This window comes from Hibiscus syriacus, unplaced genomic scaffold (genome assembly GCF_006381635.1).
Source record: "Hibiscus syriacus cultivar Baekdansim isolate YM2019G1 unplaced genomic scaffold, ASM638163v2 tig00111947_pilon, whole genome shotgun sequence".
Lineage (NCBI taxonomy): Eukaryota > Viridiplantae > Streptophyta > Magnoliopsida > Malvales > Malvaceae > Hibiscus > Hibiscus syriacus.
Genome location: NW_024063219.1, coordinates 1,150,914 through 1,162,865, shown reverse-complemented (window position 1 = coordinate 1,162,865; position 11,952 = coordinate 1,150,914). Strand labels below are relative to the sequence as shown.

Here is an 11,952-nt window from a genome sequence, read left to right as displayed (position 1 = left end):
ACTAAAATTATTATTATATCATGTTATTGTTTTATATAATATTTAACTATAAAAATAATTAATTTATTATACTATTTTAGATATAACATTATAATTTAAAAGAATATATATGTTATAAATTCATAATTATATAATATTAGATATAGTTTATTAGGAGAAAAAAAGAGTAGTGCTAACACGTATTGAAACGCCTCCTCTTATTACCAATATTCAATTTATTACATTCTAGTTCTTCATGAACTCATATATAAAGAAAACATGTAATATCAAACGAAAGGTTATCTATCTTTTTTTTTAAAAAAAAATCAGAAAAAGCTCTATCTAACATGCACCACAGCAATTATCATATACATCAATGCGTTCCTAAAGACTTAAGCCAGTTATGTTTATGCATACCTGCAAGGTGTGTAGGCGTTAAAAGAAGCCGAAGCAAGCATGCTCCATCAAATTCCCTCGATGATGAAATTACAGGACCTATTGCACCATCAAATATATACCGAATGAAGCTTCCTATCAGAAAGGCACGATGTATATTACAGTCTTTAACCAACTTAAAGCCCTATTTACGTGTCGTCAAAGTGAAAGCAGTCGGAAACTTTCAGGTGAGTTGCAAGCTGTCTGACAGACGACTGCACGGCATCAGCCTTTGGTGACAAAGAAGTAGGAAGTTGTGGTAGGCAAACAGGAAGATATTGATCACTCTCTTCCGGAGGGCAAAAGGCATAGAGAACGGCTCGACAGAATATGAATCTGGAGAAATTTTGCAAGATACAATCAATTTCACTAGTTCGTAGATGCATCCGTAATCGTAAAACAGATGCAAACATGATGAACATCAATATATTCTATCAATGCTTAGCAGTATTTCCCCACCTCCACTTGATTATGATGAATAACGAATAACAGCAACCCAAACCAGAGCCGACAAGTGCAATGGGGTCAAACAAAATAACATGCGAAATGGCTTTCATTCTTCCCCATATGTCATGAAGTAAATTTTTATCCACGCATGCTTCCATTTAACCAAGCTAAATATATCTTAGTTGTATACACACAGAAGTACTACTAAGATAAATATGAAAGATTAAATACCTAACAATAAGCCGCCTTAAAAAAGGATCGGATAAAACTTGCGCCCAAACTAGATCCAGGCTAGGTGATTTGCAGAGAATCATTTCCCACTTGGAAAAAGCAGTAAATAATATGTTTTCAGCAGTATTTAGAACTTCCTAAAAGTAGAAAAACCAAAGCAGACGAAAGTAAGATCGACTGGCACAGAGATGTACCATTAAAAAGGTAAAATATATATTGAAATTATCTCACTATAGGACTATCGGACAAGGCAAAGCCAACCATTTGGCAGAATGCTTGTAGAGGGGCAGTCAAGAAAAAGGTAAACTGACTTCCATTCTGAGCAATATCAGCGTGAGATGGGTCCTTAAACATTGGTCTCAAAGGCGAAAGGAGTAGGGCAGCTTTCTCTCCTCTTTCTGCACCATGTAAGACCTGAAATTCATGGTGATTTATACTATAAGACACCCTATAAGTGAATAAGAATTCAGATGAAAGCACTAGACGAGATACTGTAAAGTCAACCATCACAAATACTGCAAAAAAACAGTTTAACTACAAGTTTAATGAAATTAGCAAGTCAGCAGACCCAACTGTCTCTTTCAAAAATAAAATAACGTAACAGCTGACGTCCAGTTTTAAACAAAGATGTTACAAGCAGTTCAAATCTCAGAGAAGAGTGTCATAATTTTTAATTCATTGATTAATTACTTTTTATTTTTCATCTCAGCTTGATTATTAAGGATCGTTTTAGATATAAGGTTAATTTCTTTGTAAAGATTCATGAAATCTTGGAATCAACAGCAGAACAGAATGAAGCCTACCCATTGACATTACATACAAATGGTAAAATTCATCTCTTTTGACTAATTTCAATCCATTATTTTTATCTTAAGAAGCATTACAATAAAAAAGACTTTATTTGCACATTGCAGCCAAAACAATCTACCATATAATCAGACATCAGCCTAGGGTTTAATATCTTCTCAAACCTTCAAATAGAGTTTTGCCTGCCTTCTTTTTTTCCTTTTTTTTAATCATAATTAGAACTAGTTCCTTTTTTAAGTTGACTATCCATCACTTTGATCGGCAAAATGCATTGGAGCCAAATTAACTTGATTTGCAAGTTACAGTAAGAGCAATTTATGCCCCATTTAATCCATAAAGGCTACCAAATGATACCATGTCACCTTTTGTATGAGGCAAAACAAAACTGGCACAAACCATGCACAAGTTATGACAAACCTGCCTTGAATGCATGGCTGCTGTCACTATCAACAATCAAGAAAAGAGGTTTCCGAGTAAAAGGAACTATATCACCAGGATAGAGTTTACTTGAATCTGCAAATTCCAGAAAATCACACTGAAGATTAATTAGAACATGCTAAATAATATATAGGAGCTTCAATCCACAAAACCCTCAAGAGTAAAAACTAAAGATAGCATTTTGTATTAAATACGATTATAGCCACCTACCACCATTTCCTTTAGGATCTAACCACAAATAATCATCATAATAGTCACCAGACACTTCCTTGCCATTAATGTGGGGTTCAGGTGCAGAAAAATTATGTTCTAGGGAATCGTGAGAAACAAGTTTGTTTTTGGTTGTTCGCTTAGATCCTCCTGAAGTTTCCACCGGAGAAGCATTGATATGACTAGGTGTTGACGAAAACGGGTAAAGAAAACGAAAGAACACGAGAATTTTACGAGGTTCGGCAATGTGCTTACGTCCTCGGTGCCTAGGCGGCGCTAGAATTTTATTCAATCATATTTTAGGTCTAGGTTACATCTCTATTTATAATAGAAAACCCTGGTACATAATTACAAAATTAACCCTGTACCGTACCGCGGGGGCTGCGCCCCCACACCCCCAACCCACATAATTTGTAACCCCACAACGAGACTTTCTTTATAAGGACAGTTGATGTTCGCTTCGCTCACTCCGCTCCATCTCCTGTCCTCTTTACTGGTATATTTATGAGCCATACCTAACAAATCTCCACCTTGACGAATATCCTGCCCCTTGGAAACTTCAATGTGGGTTGGGTTACCTTGCTTCTTTAACAACTCGAAACATTCAACAAGTCCAAGCAATGCTTGAACTTGTCTGTCGTAACTGGCTTGGTGAACATATCAGCGGCATTCTCATCAGTATGTACCTTCTGAAACAAAACCTCTCCAGATGCAACCAACTCTCTGATCTTGTGGAACCTTACATCAATATGTTTAGTTCTAGCACGATACACCTGATTCTTAGCCAAGTGAATAGCACTTTGATTATCACAAAGCAACTGAACTCCACCTTGTTGAACACCCAACTCCTTCACTAAACCAGTAAGCCATAAAGCTTCTTTTGCAGCTTCAGCCGCTGCCATGTATTCAGCTTCAGTTGTAGATAGTGCCACGACAGATTGAACAGTAGACTTCCAGCAAATAGGCCCTCCACCAAGAGTAAACACATACCCTGTCGTAGATCTTCTATTATCCAAGTCACCTGCATAATCTGAATCCACATATCCTACAACCAAAGGATTATCCCGCTGACTCCCAAAAACAATTCCATGTCCCACAGTACCCTTTAAGTACCGAAAGATCCACTTGACTGCATCCCAATGTTGCTTACCAGGTTTAGACATGTACTTACAAACTTGACTAACAGCATGAGCTAAATCAGGACGAGTACATACCATCGCATACATCAAGCAGCCAACAGCATTAGAATACGGAACCTTTGCCATATTTTCAGCTTCCTTATCTGTCTTAGGGCACTGTTCTGATGAGAGCTTAAAGTGATTCGCCAATGGAGTGCTAACTGGTTTCGCGCTGCTCATCGCAAACCTTTCTAGCATTTTCTCAACATAACCCCGTTGAGATAGCCGCAGTTTCCTTGAGTCTCTGTCCCTGCAAATTTCCATTCCAAGAATTTTCTTTGCAGCACCTAAATCTTTCATATCAAATTCCTGACTCAATAAAGTTTTCAAACCGATAACATCATCCATGTTCTTCGCAGCAATCAACATATCATCAACATACAGTAATAGAAAAATAAAAGAACCATCATCAAGGCTCTTAACATAGACACAACAATCATACTCACATCGGTTGTAGCCAATCTTGATCATATAGGAGTCAAACCGTTTATACCACTGTCTCGGAGACTGTTTTAACCCGTACAAAGATTTCTTCAATCTGCAAACTAAATGCTCGTTTCCAGGTTGAGTGAAACCTTCAGGTTGCCGCATGTAGATCTGCTCCTCTAAATCACCATGCAAAAAAGCAGTTTTAACATCCATCTGCTCTAAATGCAAATCCCAACTAGCCACCAATGCAAGTACTGCTCGGATTGAAGTGTGCCTGACCACAGGAGAAAAGATTTCATCATAATCAACTCCTTTCTGCTGTGAAAAACCCTTCGCTACCAAACGAGCCTTGAACTTCTCCCCCTCTTTTTCTGTTATTGCTGGTTTCTTCTTATACACCCATTTGCAACCAATCGGCTTCTTACCCTCAGGAAGGGGAACTAACTCCCATGTGTGATTGTGATTCAAAGACTCCATCTCCTCAACCATGGCTGCCATCCACTTGTCGTTTTCCTAACTAGTAACGGCATCATGAAAAGTAACTGGATCATCACTGCTAACAGTAAGTGCAAAAGATACCGTCTTCAAAACCCAATCTGTTCGGAGGCTTTATATCCGTCCGTCTCACCCTGTCTCTGGCGAGACTATAATCCTGCAAATCATCCGTAGTGGAACCACCAGAAGTCGGTTGAGAAGTTTCTGGTTTCTCAACTGGAAACTGCTCGAAATCTACCACTGTCGTGTCTTGCTTCTGCTGCAACATAGACTGTTCATCAAAAACGACATCTCTACTAATCACAACTTTCTTCGTAACTGGATCCCAGAACTTGAATCCTTTGACACCTTTCTTGTAACCCAGAAAAATGCACTCCTTCGATTTTGCATCAAGTTTGGATCTCTCATCAGTAGGTACATGCACATAAGCAGGACAACCAAAAATCCGTAAGTTATCAAAACTAACATCATGACCAGTCCATACCTCTTCTGCAACTTTCCCAGCCAGCGATGCCCTTGGCGATCTGTTGATAAGGTAACACGCCATGTTAACAGCCTCAGCCCAGAAGTGTTTGGGAAGCCCCGCATTCAACCGCAAACATCTGGCTCTTTCATTCAACGACCTGTTCATTCGTTCCGCAACACCATTCTGTTGTGGTGTCTTGCGCACTGTAAAATGCCTCTGAATCCCATGCTCCTTACAGAATTGTAGGAACTGTGAATCTGTGTACTCCGTACCATTGTCAGACCGCAAACACTTGATTTTTCGTCCTGTTTGGTTTTCTACCTCAGCTTTCCACAGCTTGAACTTCTCAAAAACTTCAGATTTCTGTTTCAAAAAATACACCCAAACTTTCCGTGAAAAATCATCAATAAAAGTAACATAGTACCTAGATCCACCCAAAGACGATGTCGTGGAAGGCCCCCATACATCAGAATGCACATAATCAAGAATCCCTTGAGTTGTGTGCTTCGCAGTCTTGAAACGGACTTTAGTCTGTTTACCAAGAACACAATACTTGCAAAAATCGAGCTTACAGCTTTTGACACCATGCAACAAGTTTCTCTTGTGTAATTCTGCCATACCACGTTCACTAAGATGAGCAAGGCGCATATGCCACAATTTTGTCGTATCATCACAGGACTCAACAGAGTGAACTCCACCTGCAACGGTACTCCCTAACAATCTGTAGATATTCCCTGCAGTCATCTTGCCTTTCATCACAGTCAATGCTCCTTTAACAATCCGAATGGTTTCCCTATCCTCGTCAGCCTTAGGGATAAAACCATTCTTGTGCAAAGTGCCCAAGGAAATCAAATTCTTCTTCAAGTCTGGGATATGTCGAACACCACTCAACGTCCGAACGGAGCCATCGTGCATCTTAATTCTGACATCACCAATACCAACAATATTGCAACATCGATCATCACCCAAATAAACCGAACCAGAATTAACCGGCCTGTATGTCGAAAACCATTCCCTATTTGGCGTGATGTGATAAGAACATCCAGAATCAAGAATCCAAGCATCCGTCAATTGTGTCGTTGAAATAGAAAGCATATCACCCTCACTGCAATCAGAAGTATCATCCTCGACCACGTTCACAGACTTGGATGAGCCATCACGCTTCTCATCAGTCTGCTTTTTCAACTTCGGACAGTCTCGCTTCATATGTCCCGCCTCCTTGCACTTGTAACAGTGAATCGTCTTCTTATCCCTGGATTTGGATCTGGAATTCCGCTTCCCGGACCCTGCCTTCTCTGGCTTCCGTCCACGATCTCGATTACCCTTGACATATAAGCTATCGGCTTGAGAGCTTTCCCCTGCATTCTGCTTCCGCTGGTTGTGAGCCAACAAGGCTGCAGTAATCTCCTCAACGTTGATAGTCTTTTTCCCATATGTAAGAGTAGCCACCATGTGTTCGTAAGAGGAAGGCAACGAACACAACAGAATCATCGCTCTGTCTTCATCCTCAATTTTCACATCAAGCCGAGCTAGATCAGAAACGATTTGATTGAAGACATTCACGTGTTGCGCCAAATCGTGATCGTCCTGCATCTTCAGCCCATACAGCCGCTGCTTCAGATACAGTTTTGTCGTTAAGGATTTGGACATAAACTGACTTTCCAACTTCCTCCAAATTTCGTCTGGAGACGATAGATGCATGACGTGATACATGACCTTGTCCGCCAAGCATAATCGTATGGTTCCTGCCGCTCGCTGCTGCAATTCTTCCCAATCTTCCTCATCCATTGACGCCGGCTTTATAGGTCGCAAAGCCTTCAAGATCCCTTGCTGCGCCAATAGATCCTTCACCCTCGTTTGCCATAATCCGAAGTTACCCTGACCATCGAATTTCGCGACTTCGAATTTTGCTCCTGACCTCTGATACCAATTGTTGACGAAAACGGGTAAAGAAAACGAAAGAACACGAGAATTTTACGAGGTTCGGCAATGTGCTTACGTCCTCGGTGCCTAGGCGGCGCTAGAATTTTATTCAATCATATTTTAGGTCTAGGTTACATCTCTATTTATAATAGAAAACCCTGGTACATAATTACAAAATTAACCCTGTACCGTACCGCGGGGGCTACGCCCCCACACCCCCAACCCACATAATTTGTAACCCCACAACGAGACTTTCTTTATAAGGACAGTTGATGTTCGCTTCGCTCACTCCGCTCCATCTCCTGTCCTCTTTACTGGTATATTTATGAGCCATACCTAACACTAGGCTTCCCTGCAATTCATCAAGGTGTCAACAGCTCAGAAAAACACCTTCAAATTATTTCCATTTTTTTCTCAGATGGCAATGATGTTGAAGGAAAAGCAAAAATACCCGAGGCTGATAGATAAACCAGTATAATGTTCTCTGGTCGGAGCTCCTCGCAAATTGTAGCCATAACCTGCCCAAACTCATCCGTGACGATTATATCCACATATAAGCCTATGCAATAATACATATTAGCTGACCCTTATTCCCATATGTAATGAGGTAAGGGGGAGGTAGGATAGTAGGCTGCCCCCAACGCCAAGTTGAGAGCAACTTCCGTGGGAGACCTCCAAATTATGAATTGCCCACCGTGGGACTCGATCCCACGACCTCAAGGTTAAGAATCTATGCAATAATACATAAAAGGCAAAAAAAAAAGTAGATGCACTGTTTTAGCAGGTTAGTAGCAATGGTTAAAGAACAGATCCATCTAATTTGAGTAAAGTTTTCACTGAATTACAGATAGTTATTGGTTCATGTAGATATTATGTCATTACCATACAATCTAACATTATATATGTCCATTATCCAACAGAATGATATGATCTAAGTAAAAGCTTTCACAGACAATAATTTTAATGTACCATGACAACTGAAGCTACTAAGAGTAAATCAACGTTGCATATCAACTATCAAGTTCCCAAGGAAGATGACTACATTTAATCTTCTCTTTTGGTCTGGCCCTTTCAAAGAAAAGGAAATATGATATTCATTAAAAGATTATTCGATAATAGCCTAAAAACACAATCAGATAGATCAAATTAAGCAATCTAAAACAAAGGAAAAACAGAGGTCTAATTTCTCCTAGCAATGGAAAATTTTAACAGTAGCAAGTTCAGTTAACAGGCTTTATGGAACTCACTGCTACAAAATGCGTTACAGAGGGTCGATACAGGATAGCCTTCATAGGATTTGGAGGTAAGGTTTGATCAGTCATTTCTGCAGCCAAGTTCATATCTATCAGTCCAGAAGTTCCAGAATAATCAACTGCAACACCATTCTCCTTTGCTTCAGCGAGATGCTTTTGGTAACTTGATCCACTGGGCTCCCACTCTAAACATTGCATCATTCTATATGCATCCAGAGTAAGTTCAGCAAATTTGACCTAAACATGACAATAGGATAAGAGATTATGACAAGCAGAATTTGTAAGCTACACCTGATTTTGAACAATCTTGAAACCAATGATAAAAAAAAATAGATTTCACCTCATTCCGGTAATAGCTCATCAGGATTGCATCTCGAAACTTTAGAACCTTCTTAGCATGGAACCCAGCCACATATGGAACAGAATGTGGATGACAGTCAAACATGGTACAGTATCTAAATGGCCTAGCACATGGAATTGTAAAATTTGTATCCACATTCATAAAGCGGACAATTTCTTGCACTAATAGTTTCCACTCTTTAAAGTTTGTTTCCTGGGAAAAAAATCATATGCCTTCTATCAGTTGCTGCTAACAATTCACGCATAATAACAAGCCCATAGGACATATGAAGTACAAATTTTCAGTAGAATTTTTAAGGAAAAAAATGAAGATCTGAGTCTCTCTAACAAATCCTAAGGTTTATAAGCTAAACTATCAATAACAATAGGAAGTAACAAATAGGCATCAGCACCAATGATCCTCAACAATGACAGAACAATAGTCAGCAGAGTCAGCGGCAGAAATATGCAAGGAGCTCGAGCATATGTGAGCAAAAATATAAAAAATGATTGACCGTAAGTTGCATTGTGTTAATGAAATTATAGTTGAAGCCAAAACCCAAGTGTTCAATTGAATGCCTTAAAGAATATGTAAAATGATTGATGGTAAAAAGGTTACTAAATCTATGTTAGATACGAAGGTAGACCCCATAACTGAACAAAACCAAACCACTGAAGCCACTAATGATCTTTCTACCTTATCATATGCATCAAAAAATTCAAGAATCATTTCAACAGAAACTGTGGCAGTCACAACCAACTTCACTTCTTGTTTGACCCCTTCAAAACCCGAATCCTACAATCCATCATTTTCTTTAAACCTGATCCGAAAACCTTCAAATCTAAAAAGTTTAATGACTCTAATCTTGATGGATCACCCAATGAAAGATATATTGGAAATGATCGAGACTCGATCGTTAGTTCTTTTATTTAAAAATGTGTATTTTTTTTTACCAAAGACAGGGACTTGCTAACAGAGAAAGCCTTCGCTTGTTATTTTTGAATACTATTAATGTTGGTTAGAAGCTTGAAGAGGCTTATTCAATGGTTTTGATAAATGATAATAAAGTTGTACAGATCCATTACCATTATCCATTCAACTGTTAATAATAGAAAGTATTAACTGCGGTAGTTGTTGATTTATTTCAGTCAATTTATTTCCTTAAAATGAAGTAAAATGAGGGGAAGTATGGAATAATAAACTCCAAGCATAATTTCCCTAAAAATTCTTAAAAAGAACGGAATACGAATCCTAAGGTTTCAATCTGAAGTATCACTTACAATAGATGGCAACATCATAACTATAAAATATCCATAAAAAATTGTCACCATATGATTACTTTGTATAAAGGCAGGAAATAATGTAATCAAATTCATCAATTCAAACAATTATATTCTGATAATTCTTCAATTAAATAAGCTAAATGTTATTTTCGTCTTTATTTAAAGAAAGGATTCATTTTGAAGTATAACAATATAATGGTAATCAATAAAAATTAAATGAAGAAAAAATTAAGCTCAAAATTCCAGAATTAATAAAAAAGAGTATATATATATATATACCCGGAAATTAGCGTTGCAATCGTCCACAAGAGCTCTAAGCTTTTCAACAACAACCTTCACCATCTCGGTCCGGTTCAAAATCAGCAAAACGAGTAAAAACCGGGCGTAAAATCTCAACTCCTTAAACCGAACTCCGAGATCGTTCACTTTACACCCTTCAAAATACTTCCTCTTCAGAATCGCTTCATAGAAAACGTAAGCTTCGACCAGAAACCTAGCCTCGCTCGACCTCGAGTACTGTCCGAAATACAGCTGGCCAATCCGACCGGCGATCTCGCCAATCTCCCACCTGTTCAGACCAGCTTTGATAAGCTCCGTTCGGTTGTCTTGCTGGTACTTCCATAATGTCATGTAGGCTTTGAATACTTTCTGCAAATAATGTTGCCCTTGTGACCGTCCGTACGACGGGAAGTCACGGACTCGCGCGAATTTACGGTCCGCGCTCTCCACAAGTGCTCGGAAGGTCTTCGGAACGACGTCGTCCTCTTCCTCCATTTACGGATCAGTGGGAAAAAAGACAACTGCAAATTTCAATTAAAAAATGGAGGCGGATGACTTATCGACGTGTTACGATGGACATCGGTAAATGTTCCGGCGAGGTTTACAGATAGAGAAAACGATACTTAGTGGACTTTTCTGAGCTGAGCTGTGTTTTTATGGTGTCAGCGAAACGTTCCCCTTTTCTTCATTTTTTTCAGGGTGGTTTTTGTCTTTTTGAGGTTTCACAAATTCAGTGTTTTGTGCGCTTTTGATTTTTTTTAAGGATCGTTTACTTGGTTTACTAAATGTAAGAATTTTTTGAAATTAATATTATTGGAATCCAACATTACTATAAAAAATGTTATATTATATTATTTAATTTATTTAGTGAAAATGTAAAATTATAATATGTGATTTGAAGAATATAAAATTACTTGAATGTATATTTTATTAAATTATTTGTGTGATATATGTTTTTTTAAAAGAAGTTAAATTTTAATATTAAATCATAAATATTTGAATGAAAATTCATAAAAATATTTTAATCCTTATATTATCTAATTTTTGAGAAAAAATAAGTTTAATATATAATTAATATATTAAACTTATATTTTTAAATAATTTTCATAAGTGTCATATTTATTTATATATAATATAATATAATATAAAAAATAATATTATAATCTCAAGTGAAAAAATATATTATATTTTAAATTATAAGATCTATTTTTTAATAAATTAAAATTAGACATTGTTTTAAATAATTACATTTTTACAATCATATTATTTTTTACCTCATAAAATTATAAATAATTAATATATTGAATATTAAAAATATAAAATAATTTCAAATACTCAAATTTATTTATATTTTACTAAATTAAACTATTTGTTTATTATTATTATATTTATAATTTTGAGTAAAGTATAAAAAAATAAGAATTCAAAATGATTATTATAATGAGCATTTTTATTCAAAGTGGTGGGAATTGTCTAATACATAATAATTTGGGTAGTGGGGATGAGGGTATATTTGAGAAATTATTCGCGTAGGCGAGTGTGGATTTAAATATTTTACCCATCGTGGGTAGTGGGTAGGTGGTCGATATGAAAATATTATGTGGGTATGGGCATAGGAGAAAGGGTATTCGAACCCACTCCACCCGTTTTTCATCTCTACTCTAGTTTACCGAAGATGGAGCCCCCGAAATTTCTGCATCAGACACCACACCCTCGACTAACCCACCAATTGCGGGTGTCAGGCCTTGGTATTAGTTAG

The 11,952-nt window shown here is 37.5% G+C and overlaps 1 protein-coding gene across 1 annotated transcript; it reads right to left on the bottom strand.

The window, feature by feature from the left end:
• Positions 1–308: 308 nt before the first annotated feature.
• Positions 309–10,859, bottom strand: LOC120173357 (protein SCAI-like). The gene is made up of 9 exons (XM_039180554.1): positions 10,194–10,859; positions 8,632–8,844; positions 8,286–8,528; positions 7,489–7,556; positions 2,548–2,738; positions 2,321–2,412; positions 1,324–1,506; positions 1,093–1,229; positions 309–750 (listed from the first exon to the last, which is right to left on the bottom strand). Exons 1-9 carry the CDS (start codon positions 10,686–10,688, stop codon positions 564–566), a joined length of 1,809 nt encoding a protein of 602 aa, XP_039036485.1. The 5' UTR covers positions 10,689–10,859; the 3' UTR covers positions 309–563.
• Between the last annotated feature and the right edge of the window lie 1,093 nt (positions 10,860–11,952).